General features: G+C 28.6%; 2 protein-coding genes across 2 annotated transcripts in view; both read left to right on the top strand.

Moving 5' to 3' along the window:
- The window catches only part of LOC100208084 (uncharacterized), a 29,977-nt gene extending 26,779 nt beyond the window's left edge, over positions 1-3,198 (top strand). The window contains exons 8-10 of the mRNA XM_065803117.1: positions 1,834-1,932; positions 2,819-2,863; positions 2,962-3,198. Of these exons, the coding sequence (XP_065659189.1) occupies positions 1,834-1,932; positions 2,819-2,863; positions 2,962-3,097 (280 nt within the window). The 3' untranslated portion in view covers positions 3,098-3,198. The remainder of the gene's footprint in view (positions 1-1,833; positions 1,933-2,818; positions 2,864-2,961) is intronic.
- An 8,413-nt stretch (positions 3,199-11,611) lies between these two features.
- LOC105846068 (uncharacterized) overlaps positions 11,612-21,292 on the top strand; it is a 24,952-nt gene continuing 15,271 nt past the window's right edge. Inside the window, exon 1 of the mRNA XM_065803119.1 lies at positions 11,612-11,705. The gene's annotated coding sequence lies outside the window, so the exon portion shown is untranslated. The remainder of the gene's footprint in view (positions 11,706-21,292) is intronic.

Below are 21,292 nucleotides of genomic sequence, written 5' to 3'. Positions count from 1 at the left end.
ATATATATATATATATATATATATATATATATATATATATATATATATATATACTACTGTGATCAAAAAGTAAGGTGAATTTTTTTATAAAATGAAAAATCTTTATTTAGTCTTCCAAATCTGTATCGGCCCCCTCGATATAATCCCCCCCGGCCCCAATGCACTTTTGCCAACGTTTTTTCCAGTCTTCGAAGCATGCCGAAAAGTCCTCGGTAGGGATAGCCTTCAATGCGCGTGCCGAATCACGTTGGATCTCACGTTGGACTCAAAACGATTTCCCCGGATTGGTCTCTTGAGCTTTGGGAACAGCCAGAAGTCACACAGTGCTAAGTCGGGCGAATACGGTGGTTGTGGAGCAACATGGGTAGAGTTTTTGGCGAAAAACTCACGAAGAACCAGTGCTGTGTGCGAAGGCGCATTATCGTGGTGCAAAATCCAAGAGTTATTGGCCCATAATTCCGGTCTCTTTTTGCGAATAGCTTCACGCAAACGTCGCATAACACTTAAATAATATTCCTTGTTGACAGTTTATCCAGTTGGAAGGAATTCGTAGTGCATGACAACACAATTATCAAAGAAAACAGTCAACATGACCTTGATTTTTGAGCGACTTTGACGTGGTTGCTTCGGTCTCGACTCGCCTTTTTCACGGTATTCACTCGATTGGTCGGTTGTTTTAGGGTCGTATGCGTAGACCCAAGTCTCATCGCCAGTAATAATTTGTTTGTAGACGTCTTGATAGTCAGAAAGCATTGCTTCACACGTTTTAATGTGACGCTCTTTTTCAAAGAAATTGAGAAATTTCGGCACCAAACGTGATTTGAGTCTTCTGAGGCCCAAATGATCCTTCAAAATCGCTTGCACCGACCCAAATGATATTCCAACCATGTCAACAAGGTCTCGAATGGTTAACCGACGATTTGCAAGCACCAATTCTTTGATTTTGTTGATGTGGCGATCATCAATCGAAGTCGATGGTCGTCCGGAGCGTTCCAAGTCATCAACACGTTCTCGGCCTTCTTTGAAGTCTTTGTACCACTTGTAAACATTTTTTTGAGACATAGTCTCTTCACCGAAGGCCTTTTGCAACATTCGATACGTTTCAGCAGCAGAAATATCATTCCGCAAACAAAATTTAATAGCACTTCTTTGCTCAACAAAATTAGATATCGTGAAAATCGCCGAATGCACTTTTGGTACTTCAGAAACAAGCGTAAACAAAAAAAAATAATTATGAGTTTGACATGTAATTTGGCGCAAATGTTAATGACATTCCTACCAACTTAAAAATAAAAAAGATTGGACGATTCGAATAAGGCGGGAAGTTTAAATTAAAAATTCACTTTACTTTTTGATCACAGTAGTATATATGTATGTATATATGTATACATTCGCATGCATACATACACACAGATATATATATATATATATATATATATATATATATATATATGTATGTATGTATGTATGTATGTATGTATGTATGTATGTATGTATGTATGTATGTATATATATGTATATTTAAACAATTTTAAAATGTATTCTACAAAATTGAGTGCTCAATGTTTTTAAAAGAACAGCATTTATAGATTAGTAGAAAATCACTTAACAAAAATTTTTTTCATTTAACACTGTGTTTCATCAATAAAGACTCATCAGGAAAAAAAAATTTTCTATATATTTTATATATATATATATATATAATATATATATATATATATATATATATATATATATATATATATATATATATATATATATATATATATATATATATATATATATATATATATATAATTCAGCGCTTAGTTTTTTTTTTAACAATCATAAACGATATGATAAACGAAGCCAAACTCCCGTGAAGTTACTCGGTCCACACAACACTAATTCAAGTCAAGGTTTCAAATCTCTCGAGAACAAAAGTTCAGATAAGTAAGTTTTTTTAAATGCTTTATTTTATTAAAATTTAAAAACTTTATAATTATCATATTAATTAATTATACTTGTTGTTTATATTTTATTGTTATAAAATATTTATACTGATTCATATTATATTTGTATTATTGTTATAAAGACAATTATTTCTAACAAAACAGCTTTTATTTTAATGTTGCTATGATAACTTGCAACCCCTTGATATTATTTGCCAATTTGTGGCTACCCGACAATAAATGTAATAAGGTTGCTCCTAAATCGTTGCATTTTTGCCGCTAACTTTTATGTTTTTTGACTTCAAATTATCTGATTTTGTTTATAGGCACCATTTTTTTACTGTTACAAATTTTTTTGATTGATTTATAATAATTTATCAACAAAAGTAAATGCTTTGGTTAATATTTGTAAAGGAATAAAATGTTTACATTTATAAATATAAATGGGCATTTTTATATCTATATGAAGACATGTTTATATATTTTATGTATATTTTATATTTATAAATATACATTTTACAAAGCTCCAACTTAAAAGTTTGTGTTTTACTCCTAATTAAAGTAAATTGCACAATGCACACTTAAAGTATTGTAAACTTTACGATATTTAAGGCGTGCATTGTGCAATGTACTTTAAAAAATTAAGAGTCACACGCAATTGAAGCCATTTAACTTTAAAAATGAGTTAATTAAAATTGTAAATAAGTGCACTGTAGTCAGATTAGGAGTATAGTTTGAATTTAAGATAATAAAAAGAAAACGTAAACAAATTATTTTCAGTAGGTCTAATGGCGACCCCTTGCTAATTGTCAGGCGATCATAGGTTGGTAACCGTAGATGTAAATGTTTTTAATGTCTAAAATTAATTTAACTTTTATTTCTTACAGAAAATTTAAACCTATTCAAAGTCGGAGTTCTCCTATACTTGTCAGGTATTTAATTTTTTTTTCTTATTCAAAATTCTTCTACATGATTATAGAAAAGTTAACATAGCATAAGTAATTTTTTTTTTTTTGCCGATTTTTTTTAGGCCTAAAGCAGATAACTTGAAAAAAGAATCGAAAAAAAAAGCTAATGCGAAATTAAATATTGTATCTGTTTCTAAAACATACACGAAAAAAAGAATTAACGACTCATTCGAAAAAGGAATCTTGATGTCGGATTAGTATAATACCAATTTATTTAATGAATTTATTAGCACTATGCTTACGCTATAACGTGTAGTTACCATGGTTATCTCATAAAATAAGGATGGCGAAAAAATTTACATTTTGTTTTCTTACTTAGTATGCTTTGGTTCTATCCTAAAGACTACCACTTGCGTTTTTTTAAAAGAATTTGATTATTTATTTCAATAGTTGAAATTTTATTATGTATTTATTTATTTAAATTTGAAAGCGCCTTTTTTCTAAAAAAAGACTTAAGAATTGTTTTTTTTTCCTTATAATTTTTATGCTCAAATTATTTAATGATTCTTAAACATCAATGTTAAGACGTAATTTGATGCAAGAATTATACCTTCATGAGTTATTCCTTCAATGCTTTTACTTCATTGGTTGAAATTTTATTTTTTATTTAATGATAATGAATTTTTACAAGAAAGTAATTGTCATTCTTAAGTAGATTTTGTAATGTGTACTCAGATACACTTTGGATATAAAATGCTAATTTATTGAGATAAAAAAATATTTTTATAAATTTGTATTTTATACTTTTTGTTTTAATCAAATGTAACTACCAAAAAAAGGGGTTCTCTGTTTTCAAAGTTAATACACTAGCGCCAAATTTAAATAATTTTGATTCGATAAAGAAATTGGTTTTCCATAATTTTGCTATAAATACTTTATAAAGAAATTAAAATTCAAGATAATATATATTTTTTCATTAAATGAATTCACTCGACAATTTCGCAAGCAAGTACCATTTAAATTGGAACTTAACATGAACCAAAGATAAGAGTTTAAGTGAGTAACTGTTTGACATAACGCTTCAAAAAGTTGTTAAGAAGGTTGACATTAGGCTTCAAAAAGTTGTTAAGAAGGTTGACAAGGCTTCAAAAAGTTGTACGAGTCAAGAAACAGTAATGTGGATGAGTGTTCCAAAGCATCGATGCTCCAAGAAACAAACTAAATGAATAAAAGTTTTTTAACCATGAAGAAAGATTTACAAAAAAGTGACTTTGCTGAATGACCAGTCACGCGAGTTTGCATTTTGGTTGATCTAACAAGTAATCATAGCTTACTTAAGCAGCAACCGTAATAACATTTTTCGAAAAGAGAAGATGCAACATTACGATGGTGAGAAAAGTCTTAATCTTGGCAGCTAGAGCATGTCTAACAAAATTCGCAACGCCATTTTTGGACCTTGTCAAATAAGGATTCTTTCCAAAAAATTGCAATAATTGAAGCCTGGAAACAAAAAGTCCTTAAATTTCGCCCCCTTCTGCCCCAAACGTGAGAGCAGCAAGTTGATAAAATGTTTATAATTTCTGCTTTTCTTATTCTTTTCGTATGATTGTAAAATGCTTTGCATTTTACGAATTATACGAAAAGCCTATTTATATATATATATACAGTATCGGACAAAACGAGTGCAACCAAATAATGCTAATTTAGTTTCTTTATATAAAAGTGCTGCATTTTTCAATTTAGAGAAATAACTATGTAACTGTTTCGAGACAAAGTTCTCAAAAATTAATAAATCAATCAAAAGTATTAAAAAAAGTTGATTTCTTTCTGGACAAAACAAGTGCAACACGACAAAACATTGACCAAGCTGTATTTCGCTATCAATATTTCGTGGCGAATTCTTTGTTGTCGATCACAGCCTTGCATCCTCGAGGCATAGATTCGATCAGGTGATCAACGAAACTTTGTGGAATCGCTGCCCAGGCTTTTTGGATTTGTTCAAACAGTTGATCCTTATTACGAACACCTTCACGAATAATTCTGCGGTTGACGATCTCCTACAGGTTCTCGATAGGGTTGAGATCCGGAGGTTGAGGCGGCCGATCCATCACCGATAGGTGGTTGTCTTGAAACCACTGCATGACTACTTTTGCAGTGTGTTTCGGATCGTTGTCTTGCTGAAAAACCCATTTTATTGGCATATTCCATTCAGCATGAGGTAACATAACATCTTTCAGGATATTTTTATACATGAAACGGCCCATTATTCCATCGTTTCGATGTATTGGACCTAGACCGTTAGCAGAAAAACACCCACAGACCATTACATTGCCTCCACCATGCTTCACGGTCTTATGGCAGTAACGTAAATCGAGGCATTTTCCGGCCGGTCGACGTACACGGCAAATGCCATCGCTCCCAATGATGTTGAACTTCGATTCATCACTGAACAGGACAGTTCGCCATTTCTGCACAATCCAGTCAATATGAGATGTAGCAAACAGGAGTCTTTTCTTCTTGTTTTTTAGTGAAATCAGCGGTTTCTCTGCAGGGCGTCGAGAAAACAATACGGATTCAACAGCACGTCGTCTGATTGTTCGGTCCGATACAGGCAGCTCTAATTGCTTTTGTATCTCGACTGATGATATCCAGGGATCCGAACGTTATTTGGAACATAGTGTTGATACGGTCCATTTTTTCACCTTTAAAATGGAATAAAATACTTTTTTGTGACATTCCACTTACGTAATCGCCAATAATTTTCTTTCTTAGTTCCAATCCAAGGTTGTCGGCAGCCATTTTTGCACTTAAAGTCATAAAAAAAATAAAAAAAAATAATCACGCTTCTCAAGGCTTACCGTGTTACATTTACCTTGTGATGATACAATAATGCTCTGTGAAACACATTGTCTTGGTTGGATGTGGACTGTATTGATGTAATGAAACACTTGTTGTATTTCACTTCTTGTATTGATGTTCTTCGATAAAACACTTTAATAAAACTCACTTCGATAAACTGTCTTAATAATACTGACTGATTGACTTCCATATACTGACTCGGATTACATGTCGATTTACATGTCTCTTATATTGTAAAATGAACCTGTGTGAACCTGTTCTGGAAGATTCTAGATGCTTCTTTTTGATGCTTCTGGAAGCTTCTGGATGCTTCTCGATGCTTCTGAATGTTTCTGGATATTTCTGGATGCTACTGGATGCTTCCAGATGCTTCTTCTGGAAACTTCTGGAAGCTTCTGCATGCTTCTGGAAACTTCTGGAAACTTCTGGATACTTCCTTTAATTATTAAAAAACTTCCGCGACGTTGACACAGACCAGACTTAAGAAAATGAAACAAACCAAAAAAGTTGCACTTGTTTTGTCCACTGCAAAATGGTACTTGTCAACGAAATTCTACCTGTGTGCTGTCACCTGTCAGCTGATTGCTCATGTCATGACTCCAGACTCCTGAACTGTTTGTTGTGGTAGTATAGTTCGTTTCGTTTTTAAGACATTAAATTAGGAACACATTTTGGCATTGTTCGATGATTCGAAAAAGTGCAGATAGAACCCTTTAATTCTCATGCGACGATATATCAAAGCATGCTTTTGCTTTAAGATTTAAATTGGCTTTTTCTTTACACTAACAGAAACTCATTATTCACAGAGTTCCCATCTTTTTTTTATTATGAGTTTGTGTTCATTGCTTTGCTTGAAAAGTTTTTCCTATTAAATCTTTACTATTAAAACTAAGCTGATAAAATAGCTTAAAATTGAAAAAAAATCGAATTTATGTAATTTCATACGTTGCAATTATAAAATTATTTTCTGTGGAATTAAGATAAAAGTATGGTGTATACAGTTAGTTTTTTATTCAATAATTTTTTAAAACTATTTTTTTTTTTTTTTTGTTAATCACCTCATTAAGGGCCACAGGAGGCTACTTTATTATGGTTATAATCCTCTCCCAACTCCGAAACACAAACCTTGACAAATAAGGTCTCTTGTTGGAGAAATAAGTTGAGCACGGTACTACCAGGGACGTGGCAAGGATCGAACTCAGAAGTTCTTGCTTATGAAGCGATCGCTCTACCACTACACCACTATTGCATTTAAATATTATTTCATTATATAGAAAAAATCTAGAAGTGTAACAGAAGAAATTTTCAAAAAACTTGATTTTTTAAAAATTTGATGATTTTTTGGAATTTATAATTATTTTATAATTATGTTTTTATTTTGAAATAACTTTTTTATAACATTTATTGTTATAAAGTATTTTTATATATTAATATATGTTTAATAATAATAAACTGATATCATTATTTCAATTACATTTCCTCATTAGCCTGGACAACTATAATATCAATAGCTTGGACAGCTTTAACATCATGTTTTATGCATTTTAGAAAAAAACATATTGAGTGGAGTTTTTGCTATATTTACAAGTAGATACGAAGAGATGTGTAAAACAAGAATTCACACATTAACGAGTGCATATTGAACTTATATTCATAATAAACGAAATAGAAGTGGGAACGGTCCCTTCTAAAAGCAATCCTGCTTTGATGAAATCAATTTGACTCATAAATGATAAAATAACTATTTTATCAAAAATTTTGAAAGGTTTCTCAGATTTTAATGTTTCTATTGAAGAATTTGCAAATGTGAATAAATAACTTTGTTTGTGAGTTTAAAAACTGCAGACATATTGAAATTACTTAAAAACTTTGGCATATAAATTTGCCGAATGGTCACACACGAGCAGTGAACGCTAAAAGGAAAAATGAAGTACATTAGAATAGAGAAGAATTATTTTTCGAACAAAGCTTGTTTTGACAGTTGTCAAGACAAAAGCAAAGATTAATAGAAGAGTATTTAAAAATGTACTTATGTGATGACAAAAGACAGGCAATTAAAAAACTAAACAATACATACAAAAATAAACAATAAATGTTTTATAAAAACTTAAGATGAACAAACATATACAATAAATTATAACCAAACAACAACATATAAAAAAAAAATTAACTACAAAATAAAAAATAGGCATAAAACAATGCGAGGCCTAAAAATGAAAAAACAAAACATTAATGCTAAGGTGTAAACATAATTTGTGCAGTGATTAAGTAATAAACATCTCCTCAGAGTCGTGACTATTATTACTGGCGTTTCGATGAGGATCAGCACTAATGACTAGTTTATCCCGACAGACAAACGTCATCTTATGCTTTAACGTCAGACAAACGTCATCGCCACTTATGCTTTAACCCGCGACTATTTCCACGTATATTTTCATTGAAATAACTCCATCAAGTTTTAAATGTGAAAAAACGTTAAAAAGAGGTTTTGATATTTGTTTAAAAAAATATAAAAATAAAAAATTCAAAAGTGATGATCCAAATTTGATTGAAATTCAAAAGTGATGATTCAAATTTGAACAACTAAGTGATACCGTTAATACATTTATGGCTTTTTAGGCTTATATTAATTGTAAAATAAATGACCAGATAAATAGGTTCAATTAGTTTTAAGTCAGAGCGATGCATATTTTGTTTGAAATAAACAATATTTTTGGGTGGGATGATGATTTTGGGTCTAAATGTCAATATGTTTTGTGCCGTTAAGAATCTAATGCTTATACAATAATTAATACCTTTAAAATGAAAATCAGTAAAAATTAGGAGTCTATGTTTCTGGATTTAATATTCTGGTATCATGTTGCTATCGAATCCTTTAGATGATCAATAAAGATGCGATGTTATTATGTTTTCAATTGTAACTAGTAGATAACGCAGCGTAGCAGTTTTGAATCATTAGGCCGGGTGAATAAAATTGAGCAATTGCTTTTACTCAGTTTTGCTTAAGTTTTTATTCACCTAAAGCTAAGCAATTACTGAGTAAATTGCTTAACTTTACGTGAATAAAAATTTGAGCAAAACTGTGGAAGTTTTTATTCACTTAAAGCTGACCAATTACTGAGTAAAAACAATTGCTCATTTTTATTCACCCGGCCTATTGCGCATTGAATTTTTATCATATAAGCATGTCATTTTTGTAGAATAATGAATCTCTAATATATGACACAAAAATTTTTTGATAATTTTCAATTAAGCTTTTGCTTTAAATTCTTTCTTAAACATAAATTCATCATGTTTTGACATTTTATAAGTACTTCGACTTATAAATTTGAATACCATATATTCAATTTGGAGAATTATAATATGATTTATTCTATATATTAAAAAAATTCGTAAAAAAAAACTATGGAAATTGAACCAAAAGAATGCTCTCCAGTTCTTGGAAATTAGCTAACAGAGATAGAAAAAAATATTCATTTTGCATTTCTAATTTAGCGCTTCGAACGAGTAAAAGTTCTTTTGCGTTTAAAACAACTATTTAAGTACTCTTATGTTTAAACTTTTGATCAAATAATTTAAATATAATACATACTCAATGACTTCAGTCATATTTTACGATAAATTGGTATAATTCATTAAAAAAAGAAAAATTTAACTTTGACCCACATTACCCCACTAAACGGGGTATTGTGGGTTTATAGAATACAACTCAAATCAGTGCTCCTTAGACAACTTTAAAAATTATGTATAAACTTTTTTTGATGTAGTTTACTAAAACCGATGTCTTATCACGATTTTAAGATTGTTTTGCTATATATACATTTTTTGCTCAAAATCAAAAGTAGCTAAAACCAGGCCTAGATTACCCACCCTACCTTATATATCAACACCAGTCTGCTGCTATTAAATAAAATTTATTTTAAAATTTAAATCTAAATTTATACAACAAACTTCTTCTTTTAGACGAGTCTCAAAGCCAGCAGATGATTGCAAATTAATTAGCAACTGTTATTAGCAATCAAGAAGATATGAAAAAGACGATGCATACATCACAAATTCAATGTATCTGTAACAAAGTTGATTTGAATAATCATTTGTTGCCCGAGCTTTAAAAAAATATGTCACTATTAACAAAGTCAATCGAAGAAATAGAAATTATAACAAAGAAGATGAAAATTCCAAAAATATGGAAAATTATCGTAAATATAATTATTTATAAATATATGTTTTACATAAATACTGTTCATTTAACAATTAATTACAGTTTCGAACATACTTTCATGTTTTGCTTTTATTTTGTTTGATAACTTTTCTATATTTGTTTATCACAACTTGCATCAAACTTTATTTTAGGCTAAACATATTTTTGATATTGGAAGGAAAAATCCAAGAAATTTTATTGTGAGACCAAAGCTCATTGTTGGCAGGGTAAAAAGCTTTTAAAACAAATGCACTTCTTTTAATTTTTTGTAATGAGTATTGAACTTGTTTCAGATCACTATTTAATTACTTTACATATTTATTTCTTAGATCTTATAAATCTACAAAATAAAGACCTTAAAAGGGTCAAAGTTACTTTGTCCTAATATTAAACATAAAAAAGCATTAAAAAAGTTATTAAATTTGTATAAATACATTAGTATAAAAAATACACAGGGATGCTAATACATTAATATATTGTGCATATGTGCATTTTTTCTATACTATTTATTCGAAATTTTTTCCTAAATAAAATTGTATTTTTATAAATATTATTGATTTTGAAATGCTTCATTTTGCTTAGTCTTAGGGCAAAGTAACTCTGGTAAATCCAGTCTGAAAGTCAGAACATCATATTTAAACATATCAGAAGTAAGGTGCCATAATAATTTACCAAATCTGCAGGCTCTTCCCGCTCTTTGATCTTCTCATAGCTCCTTTTGACTCAACAATTTGATCCATCTTGTCTACTCTGTTTTGAACTAAAATATTTTAACCAGTCTTTTTCCCTTTCATTCATTTTGGGAAAGGTTCTGTTGCGCTTCCAGTATTTTTTTTTAACTTTTGACAAAGATTTTAAAATCACCTGTAGATTGGTAATATTTTTTTGGATTTATTTTATCTTCTTTTTTTACTTATTACTGTTTGGTTTACTTTATTAATAAAAATAATAAAAACAAAAAATTAAAATTTATTCAAATAATTATAACTATCAAATCAACAACAATTGCATTTTTATATATATATATATATATATATATATATATATATATATATATATATATATATAAATATATATATATATATATATATATATAAATTCTACAAATACAAAAAAGAAAGTATTTTAAAATATAAGTATTTAAAAAAATTTATTCTAATTAACTTATTTATATGTTGCTCAAAATAGAGTTTTATAAGTGAAAAAATTTTTAAACTAAGTTTTCCCACCTCAGAAACATTATCAGAGTGGTTTGCATAAGATGCTGTAAGCACATAATAAAAAAATTCTCACCACACATCTAGAAACCTATTTTAAATTTTTTCCCTAGAACTCCATCTAAAGTCTATTTTTAATATCACATCTGCCATGTTTACTTGACCGGTCGGCTCCGTTGATCACCAGTATGCGAAAATAGCGTCGCAGAACAAAAATAAATTATTGCTTATAGACAAAAATCTATTACAATAGACTCTAATTATAATGAAATTTAAGAAGAATTACAAGCAATAAATTTAAGTACCTAGAAGAATTACAAGATACAAACAACGACATTAATACCATATTAGAGAAGTGCCATATTAGCGAAATTACTAATGCCATATTAGCGAAATTACTAAACTCTAAAGTCAATATGCGTTTATTGTTTTTTTGTTTAGATAATCTCAGGGTTTCAAAATATTTAGTTAAAAAAGTTGAGTAAATAAACTGCTAAGAGTTATTTGAACTCTTCATGAAATTGAAATCATTTGTTTTAACAACACTGTAATTAGTAGTCTCACTGTAGTTATTAGCACATCAGCAAATGTAAGTTAACTTATTTAAAATTTTGGTAGCATCTATTATTCGTAATTTATGTTTAAATGCATGCATGAAATCAAATAATGCTTTTATGTCTTCTACAGAATGTAAACGGTATGAAACGAATAAGACTGAACTAGATTTAAATTCATCAACAAATTTTATCAAAAAATATTTTGTTTAAAAATTAAATGGTTTAGAAATTATGAAAAGTGCAAAAATTACAACCTTCTCCTGTTGACGAGATTGTAAACTTAACATGGTCACAACCAGTGGCGGATTAAGAATTTTGGGGCCCGGGGTCATTTTAAAGCAGAAGGCTTCATTCCATATCATTAGTCGAAGATTTTATTTTCAGAGATTTTTAAAAATATCCTTTTTTAGAATCGGGACCCCCAAAACTGCGGACCGGGGGCTATCGTGCTACCTTAATCCAGCACTGGTCATAACAGTTAAATACAAAGAGATCTCTTGAGAAGATTTAAAATGAAATCTAAAACCTAAACAAAAAATTAACGTTTTAAGAGTAAAACACGGAGGCTTGAAAAAGATCGGATGACCTTCTCACGGAGAACTGCTGAAAAAGCAGCTTTATTAGTGCATTTACAAAACTTGTTAAATTATTGACGTAAATAAAATACTGATTAAAAAAAAAAGTTATATAAATAATGTAAATAAAAAAATAACCATTTAAAAACAAAATTTAAAACATAAGACTATAGTGTTTACATGTTTCAGTTTTAAAAAGTATAAAATATAAATTTACAAGTTCAAATTTTAATTCAGCAGAATTAAAATTTGAACTTGTAAATTTGTCCTAAATTTATCCTTAAATAAATCCTTAGTGGCCGAAACAAGTGTTTCGGCCACTAAGGATTTATTTACATAATTACATTATTACATGCTTATTACCATAATAAATTAAGCGTGGAAAGCAGTTCTTATCAAGTACAAAAGAATACAAAATGCAGGAATTTAGGTCAAGTTTTATGTCTATCGCAGTTATCAGCGTTATCTGCTCTTTAAATCTAAATTTAAAAAAAAAAATTGATATGGCTGATGATTGCAGATAGACATAAAACTTTAATTTTCATCATAAAGTTGTATTTTTTCATGTAGTTAAATACTATATATGTTTATATATATATATATAAATATATATGTGTGTGTGTGTGTGTGTTTGTGTATGTGTGTGTGTGTATATATATATTGTGTATGTGTGTGTGTGTGTGTGTGCTTGTGTATGTGTGTGTGTGTGTATATATATATATATATATATATATATATATATATATATATATATATATATATATATATATATATATATATATATATATATGTATATACCCATCTATATATAAAAATATATTTAACAAGTTGGTTAGACCTTTTTTTATGTTATTACTCTAAAAAAACAAATAAAGAAAAAGATTCAAAGATTTCAAAATCAGTTTATTATTTGCATAAACAGTAAAACAAAATGCTGTTTAAAAAAAAGTACTGCACTGGTTGATAATGCATTCATTTTTTTCTTATTGAGTCTAAAACAGGATTCATAAATTATTGAAAAATAATATCAGCCTTTCCATCCATCAGAAGACGTCATAAAGACGCCTTTAACTCGTCGCTAACTTAGTCTTTATTAAGTTGAAGACGTGTTTAAGGCTCATATAACAGGCGTCTTGTTTTTTGCGTTAAAGACATATTAAAGAAAAATCAGTTTAAAACGTTTTTAAGTCAGCCCCGGACTGGCATTACAATAACGGAAAATATTTAGTTATCAATTTTGCGCAATTGTTTTTTTCAATTACGCAAAATTGATAATTACCGATTTTGCATAAGTGTATAAACAGTTTTCTTTACTTTTTATTTTCTTTTTTTGATAAAATTGCAGTTGAGCAATATTATTTGTAAAATTCGAATAATTTTCTTTTCTTATATTAAATATAGTATTAATTCTACACAAAAAAAAAAAAAAAAATTTAGCACTCTGAAACTTTAGAATCCGTAATGGAAGATAGAGTGTTTCTTCTCTCGAGAGAAAGATAATAGAAAACCAAAGGCAAAATCGTAACTCAAAACATATTTTTTTAAACTAGTTTTAGATTTATTTCAACATATACTTAAAAGTTGTTAACTTTTCATTAGTTAATAACTTTGTAAACAAGAAACAAATGGTTTTTTAAACTACTGTTTGATGTAGAAATCAATTCTGTTTGAATTTTCCATAAATGCCCTGCAGCTGAAAACTCAACTTCTCAGTTTTTTTAAAATGAGCTGCACAGTTTTATGTTCAAGTATTTTAAAAAACTTTTATTCAAAATGCGATGTTCTAATTGATACATGATTAATTAATAAAAATTCTTTTCATATTGAAATCAGCTAAATTAAGAAAAAAGTTAAGTTCAAGAAAACAAAATTTTTAAGCTAAGAATGAAAAAAGCAACATTAGGTAGCTACAATCGGCAAAGCAGAGTAGATTGGCTAAGCAGATCATTTCTATGTTACAAACAGCAAAGCAGATTGGCTAAGCAGATCATTTCTATGTTACAAACGGCAAAATGGATTACAAAGTTAGCTAAACCAAAAGTTCAATCCCTACCACGTACCTGGTAGTGCTGCGCTCAACTTGTTTCTTCGCGCAGCGGCCTTGTCCGTTGAGGTTTGTGTTTCGGAGTTAAACAGTCGAAAGAGGGTTGTAACTCTAAAAGTAGCCTCCTCAACTGTAGTGGCCTTCTTGGCCTTTGAGAGGTGAATAATTTAAAAAAACTTTTTAATTATTCACCTCCCCTATTTTTTTAATTATTCACTTCCTCAATGGCTACTTTTGTAAAAGTCAGATTAAACACAATTTTAAATATTTAGATGAAAAAATGGCAAAACATGTGTGTTACAATTGTTAGATACAAACTCTACGTAGTTTGGAATCATCACCCTGGAAGATTACAACACTATTATATATATAAAATTCTTATCAATGATTTGCCAAATAGTTTTTTATAGCATATGTTAGAATTATTATATTGTGATCTGTCAAATATGCTATGAAAAACAATGCTCTCCATATTAGAAGATTCATAAATTATATATATATATATATATATATATACATATAAATATATATATATATATATATATATATATATATATATGTATATATATATATATATATATATATATATATATATATATATATATATATATATATCTATACATATATATATATATATATATATATATATATATATATATATATATATTATATATATATATATATATATATATATATATATAGATACATATATAAATATATATATATATATATATATATATATATATATATATATATATATATATATAGGTATGTGTATATATATATATATATATATATATATATATATATATATATATATATATATACATATATATATATATATATATATATATATATATATATATATATATGTATATATATATATATATATATATAATTTATGCATCTTCTAATATGGAGAGCATTGTTTTTCATAGCATATTTGACAGATCACAATATAATAATGTGTATATCAGTATCACAATATAATAATGTGTATATCAGAGGCGTAGAAAGAATTTTTTGGTGTTCGAGATAGGTAACTTCCAGACATGGAGCAAACTCCAAACATTTATATGTTTATACTTATGTCAAATAATGAGGGTTTGCAAAAAATTGCGATGATTGGAGGCTGGGAACAAAAAAGCGCCAAAATTTTCGCCCCCTGCCCCAAACGTGAGAGCAACAAGTTGATGAAGTATTTTTTGTACTATTCTTAACTAGACTTACATTCATCGATAAATTTTAAGTTTCATAGTATTATCTATTAGCGTTTAAAAATTATTACCATATAAAATTTGCAACCCCCTCAAATTGAGGGGGTTTAAACTTTATATAGTCATAATTTTTGAACGCTAAAATATTTAAAATGAAATCTAAAATTTATCGATGAATATAAGTCTAGATAAGAATAATACAAAAAATACTTCATCAACTTGTTGCTCTCACGTTTGGGGCAGGGGGGCGAAAATTTTAGGGCTTTTTTGTTTCCAGCCTCCAATCATCGCAATTTTTTGCAAACCCTCATTATTTGACATAAGTATAAGCATATAAATGTTTGGAGTTTGCTCCATGTCTGGAAGTTACCTTTCTCCAAACCCAAAAAATTCTTTCTACGCCTCTGGTGTATATGTATATATATATATATATATATATATATATATATATATGTATATATATGTATATGTATGCATATATATATATATATATATATATATATATATATATATATATATATATATATATATATATATATATATATATATATATATATATATATAAGTTGGGTACAGTGAATCGAGGAGCACAGTGAATAAGAGACATTTTCTCAAAGATGAGAATTTCGTTCATCTTGATAACCTAATCATTTTATGTGCTCATAATGTACCCGTCTTTATATATAGTGGTTACCACATAATTTTGACCACCGGTTTTTGGTAGGTAATTTTTGTTTTTAGCTGACTAATGTAAATTATCTAAATGTGTTAACAAATCCTTCATCGAATTGAATTTTGCTCCCATTTCAGAAAAAGTAATTTTTGCGCACAAATTTTTTGATCACAATTATCACCATAACTTTTTTTATATCTTACTTTTCACTATACATATTCACAAATTACCATTATTACATATTTTTTCATTTAAATAAACAATACTATCTTTTTATTTATCAATATAAAAATCTCAATATTGTTGCATAACTTGATTATTACATTCTAAATTTTTAAATTGCTAACAATTACAAGGGACTGTCCATTAATTACGTCAACAAAATAAGGGTAGGGGGGTCTGGATATTTTTGACAATTTTTGATAAGAGGGAGGGGAGGGGGGGAGGTCAAGAAAAGTTGACATCAACAACGTTACTTTTTTTAATAAATTTAGTTACTAATCATGCATACTTACTTAGTTACTAATCATGCATACTGGGCAAGAAAAAAGGTATCAAATCAAAACTAATACATACCAGGATCAGACGGCCTGCCATTTGCAATAGAAGTTGCTCAGTTAGAGAGATCTTGGAGTTCTTATCTCAAATGATTTTAAACATAATGCTCAAGTTTTAGCAGCTGCAGTGATCGTTAACCGCTTTTAAAGAAGCTGAAAAAAACTATTCACAGCCGTAGTTTTTCACGGAAAGAAGTGTACCCCACCTATGTTTGTCCTCACCTAGAGTACGCTATCCAAGCAAAGTCACCTTACCTACGGGCAGAGATAGAAGCGCTAGAAAAAGTCTAAAACCGTGCAACAAAAACCATTCCTGAGATTAGGCATCGCACAGCCGAACAGTGAAGAGTCATGTTAGGTCTTCCGACACTTGAAGAAAGAAGAATAAGAGGTGATTTAATTCTAATGTTCAAGTTCATGCGTGGATTTAATGAAATAAACTTTCATGTATTATTCAATCGTCTTTCGTCGTCAAAGTATATTATACTTGGTCATAGTCAAAGTCTTGCACAGCAAAGAGTACTCAATTGCATGCCAAGAGAGAAATTCTTCCCGGACCGTGTTGTGTTACAGTGTAATACCCTGCCGCAAATAGTAGTTGACGTGACTTCCGTCAAAATTTTCAAAAATCGACTAGATGAACATTTAAATTAGTTAAAAGAGAATTTTTAAACGATAACTGCAAATAAACTCTCTCCACATATGTTTCCAGTATTTTATTATGTTCTTAAAGTATGGTACTTGTGTCGCAGATGTGCACAAGTATCGTAAGATTGTTAGTATAGAGGTGCCAGATGCAGCACACCTTTGTTGGTAACTTCAACATAGCGAACATTTATGATTTTTCAAAAGTCTATAAATTTATTACGGATTAGTGTAAATATTTTTGACCTCTAAAATTAACTAAACTTAAAAAAAGAAAATTAGGTATCGTTTGTAGCCTTGTGTTACATACTCACCCAACCTTTAGTATTTTAATGACATTTTCTATATTCTACTTTTTTAAAACCGTGTTGTACATTAAAAATACCTGACACATACAGAAATAAATGAGCACACGCGAGATGTTTACTCGTAACAGTATTATTTCAAAGTTTGTGTTTGTTGGCCTGTTGTAAAAACAAATAAAGATTTGTGTAAGTACATAATCTACATTAAATTATTTAAATGTTTATACCAGAATCAGCAAACTGCTACTCGCAAGCAGGTTGCCGACTCCGGTATAAACATTTGATTCTAAAATTTCAATGTTATAATTAAAAATAATAAAAAAGATGTTAGTAGCTCTTTAAAGACACTTTTTTTAAATTATTTGGATCTTCCGTCATAAAAGTAATATAAACTTTGAACGTCATAAAAGTAATATAAACGTCATAAAAGTAATATAAACTTTTTAATTTAAAAAAATATAAACTTTGGGTCTTACGTCATAAAAGATTGCTAACCCCTTGTTTAAACAAATTATCAAATGCATTATTTTGTCATGCTAGACTCTATTAGAATTAGTTTGCTTTCAATGTGGAATTGGGTTAGGTCTAAAGTTAAAGAAAGGAGGATTGGTACATTTACGTTTTGTGGCTCTGCACTGTACATAGGTATTTCATTAATTATATATATATATTTTACGTTTGCAATTATTAATCGTAATATAACAACTTATAATATAAATTTGTTTTGTAAAAGAAGATCTTGAAAGTCTTATCAAAAATTTTAATAATTACAATTTCTTTATCATAATAAGAATTTCGGAAAACATCGAGGAATATTCTCCTCCATCAAAGTTTTAATGTTTCTCTTTGTTCTTTTAAATTCCATAACTGAAACGATTTTTTTATTATAAACGTAATATCGAATTGCAGTTCTTCAATAAGTTGAATAAATTTAATTTTTTTTACCTTCTATCATGCAATAAAAGAAGTCTAAACCAATAGTGTTGCATGTAGTAATTTAAACCAATAGTGTTGCATGTAGTAATTTAAACCAATAGCGTTGCATGTAGTAATCACTTTTACTCTTATTCACTTTTTGTTCAGAGAAAGCCTTTGTAACTTTAAATGGCTGTATATTCTTATAAAATGTTTATAAGTTAAAAGTTGAACTAAGTTTTTTTTCTGAACTTTTTATTTTTAAACACTTTTTCTTGAAGTTGTAAACTACTGCTATTACTACTATTTAAAAATGTTTAATTTTTTTCATATTTTTTTATTTTTCATAAGAAAGGCGGGTGGAAGGGGGTGGTGGGTGGTGTGAGGAGTAAATTAATTGTTGACGTAATTTTATAGAGGGGTCTCTGAAAGCTTGACAAGTTGTTGACAAGGGGGAGGAGGGGAGGTAAAAATTACCAAAAAATTGTTGGCTTGATTAATGGACAGCCCCTAACTGGTTTCAAGTTTGTCGTAAAGTATTTCAGATATTTTTCCGACGTTCGCTCGACGTTAGCGATAATTTAATAAAATTGTCCAACGACCATCCAAAGCACTTGTGCTAGCTGGATAGTTTAACTGAAGTATGCTTATATAGAAAACTTCTTGCTATGTGTATAATTTTTTATTATTTCTATTCCGATTATTTAAAAATTAAACTTCTGATTTGGTTTTTACATGAGAGATTTTCATACACATAAGAATCAAGAAAATTGGTAACTGTTTCTTTATAAAATTAGTTTCAGTTATTTAAATAACTTTTTATCTAATCAGCGGCGGGTTTTGGGGGTAGGGGGGGTAGGGGAATGGGATAGTAGCCTACTCAACGCCGTTAATGCAAGTTATCAAACTTTTTTGTCTTGTTTGTTCTCGGTGATAACAAACATATTTTTTTCCGGTCTGCAACATTTGTTTTTAAACAATATGATATGTTAAGTTTTAAAAGATATGTTAAGTTTAAACAATATCTATATATATTGTTTAAAACTTAACATATCTTTTGCGATGGAGTATGAAAATATGTATATATATTTTCTACAAAAAAATAAAAAATATGTATATTCAAATAAAAAATATATATTAATCTATGATAATTTAAAGACCGGAATTTTAGTTAAATAGTTTTATGGCATTATAAAATAGGGATGGCTCATATCACAGTAATGTTTGAATTTTGAGCTTAGACTTTTAAATAAACCTTAAGAGGTTTAACTTTAAAAGTCTAACTAGTCGTATGTCAATTTGTGTGTTCTTCATACTCATACTAATAAAAACTTTCATATAAAATGGAAAAAACAGATTTTAAACTTGAATTAACTAATTTTTTTTGACCTTTAATATGTTTGCAGACATATGACTGGTTAGAAATTAAACATATAACTTTAAACTTGTTTGAAAAAGTTGTTTTCTCAGTTTAATGTTTTATCTTCATTGAGAGCAGCACTATTTTATACCAAGATATTGTCCATCAACTATAAAGCAAAATTTTATATCTAAACTTGAGTAATTAAAAAAAAATTTAACTTTGTTTGATTTTAGACAAACTAAAGCGCTAGGAAAAAAAACAAACTTTTTTTTCTAAAAATTATTCGGGTTAAAAAAATGCAGCGAAACATAACCTTATTATAAAAACGCAAAATTCGTGTATTTTCCAGTACATGCATAAACCGCGTTGAGTAGAGACTTTTCTTCAGAAATATTCTTTTGTAAGTTGACTATTATGCAGAATTATACTATTATAGTGACGAATGAAATTGACTATTATACGTAATTATACGTATATGAACTTGATTAATCAAGTTCATATAAATAATAATCGATTATTACACAAAAGTAAAAAAAATTAAAAGAGAGAGTTACTTATAAATTAAAAAATGCGGACCTTTAATTTTTCTTTTTTTAATAAGACCGTTTTAGCCTCCTCCTTGACAAAACCCGCCCCTGTATCTAATTCATAACGAATTCGTCTATTCCGTAATTCTTTAGTTAATTTAAAAGAGTTTCATGGTCTATTTTAAACTTTAACTAAGCTCATAAAAGCTCTAATTTTATATTGAACTTTTATATTTATATACTAATTTTATATTGATCTTTTGAACGAATTAGTTAGAGCTCTTGTAAACTGGAGAGCTGGGTACTTGGTTGATTTTTTATAGCTGTGTGGATTGCTATATATTAAACTGTTAACAGATGAAATTCTGTTATAAAAAAATCTCTCCTAAACTTTTGAAAATACGTATAGATGGGTTATCTAATTTTAATAATGGATTATCTAATATTAATTTAATCTTTTTTAGGTAGAAAGTATTAGAAATGAAGCCGTGGCGAGACTTCCCCAAACCCCCTTATGAAAGATTTCGAGGAGGCAAGGGGGGGGGAGAGACCTCGAACCTAGTAGTCACGGCACTGAATAGAGAGAATTTTGAAAATCTTGCTCTTTATTACTGTTCAGCCAAAAATCCTTTACATGCCTAATATTTTCAAAAAACAAATGTTTTCTTTCTTAAAATTTAATTTCCTTATAGTTTTTTTGAAGTTGTTGAAGTAAATAATGTAAGTATAAATAAAAAAAGTTATTTAATTGATAAATTATAACAAAATGATCTTGAAATTATCATAGTCTATAGAAAT

The sequence above is a fragment of the Hydra vulgaris genome, chromosome 08 (genome assembly GCF_038396675.1).
Source record: "Hydra vulgaris chromosome 08, alternate assembly HydraT2T_AEP".
Lineage (NCBI taxonomy): Eukaryota > Metazoa > Cnidaria > Hydrozoa > Anthoathecata > Hydridae > Hydra > Hydra vulgaris.
The sequence above is the reverse complement of the archived record's forward strand: the minus strand, read 5'-3'. Positions and strand labels throughout refer to the sequence as shown.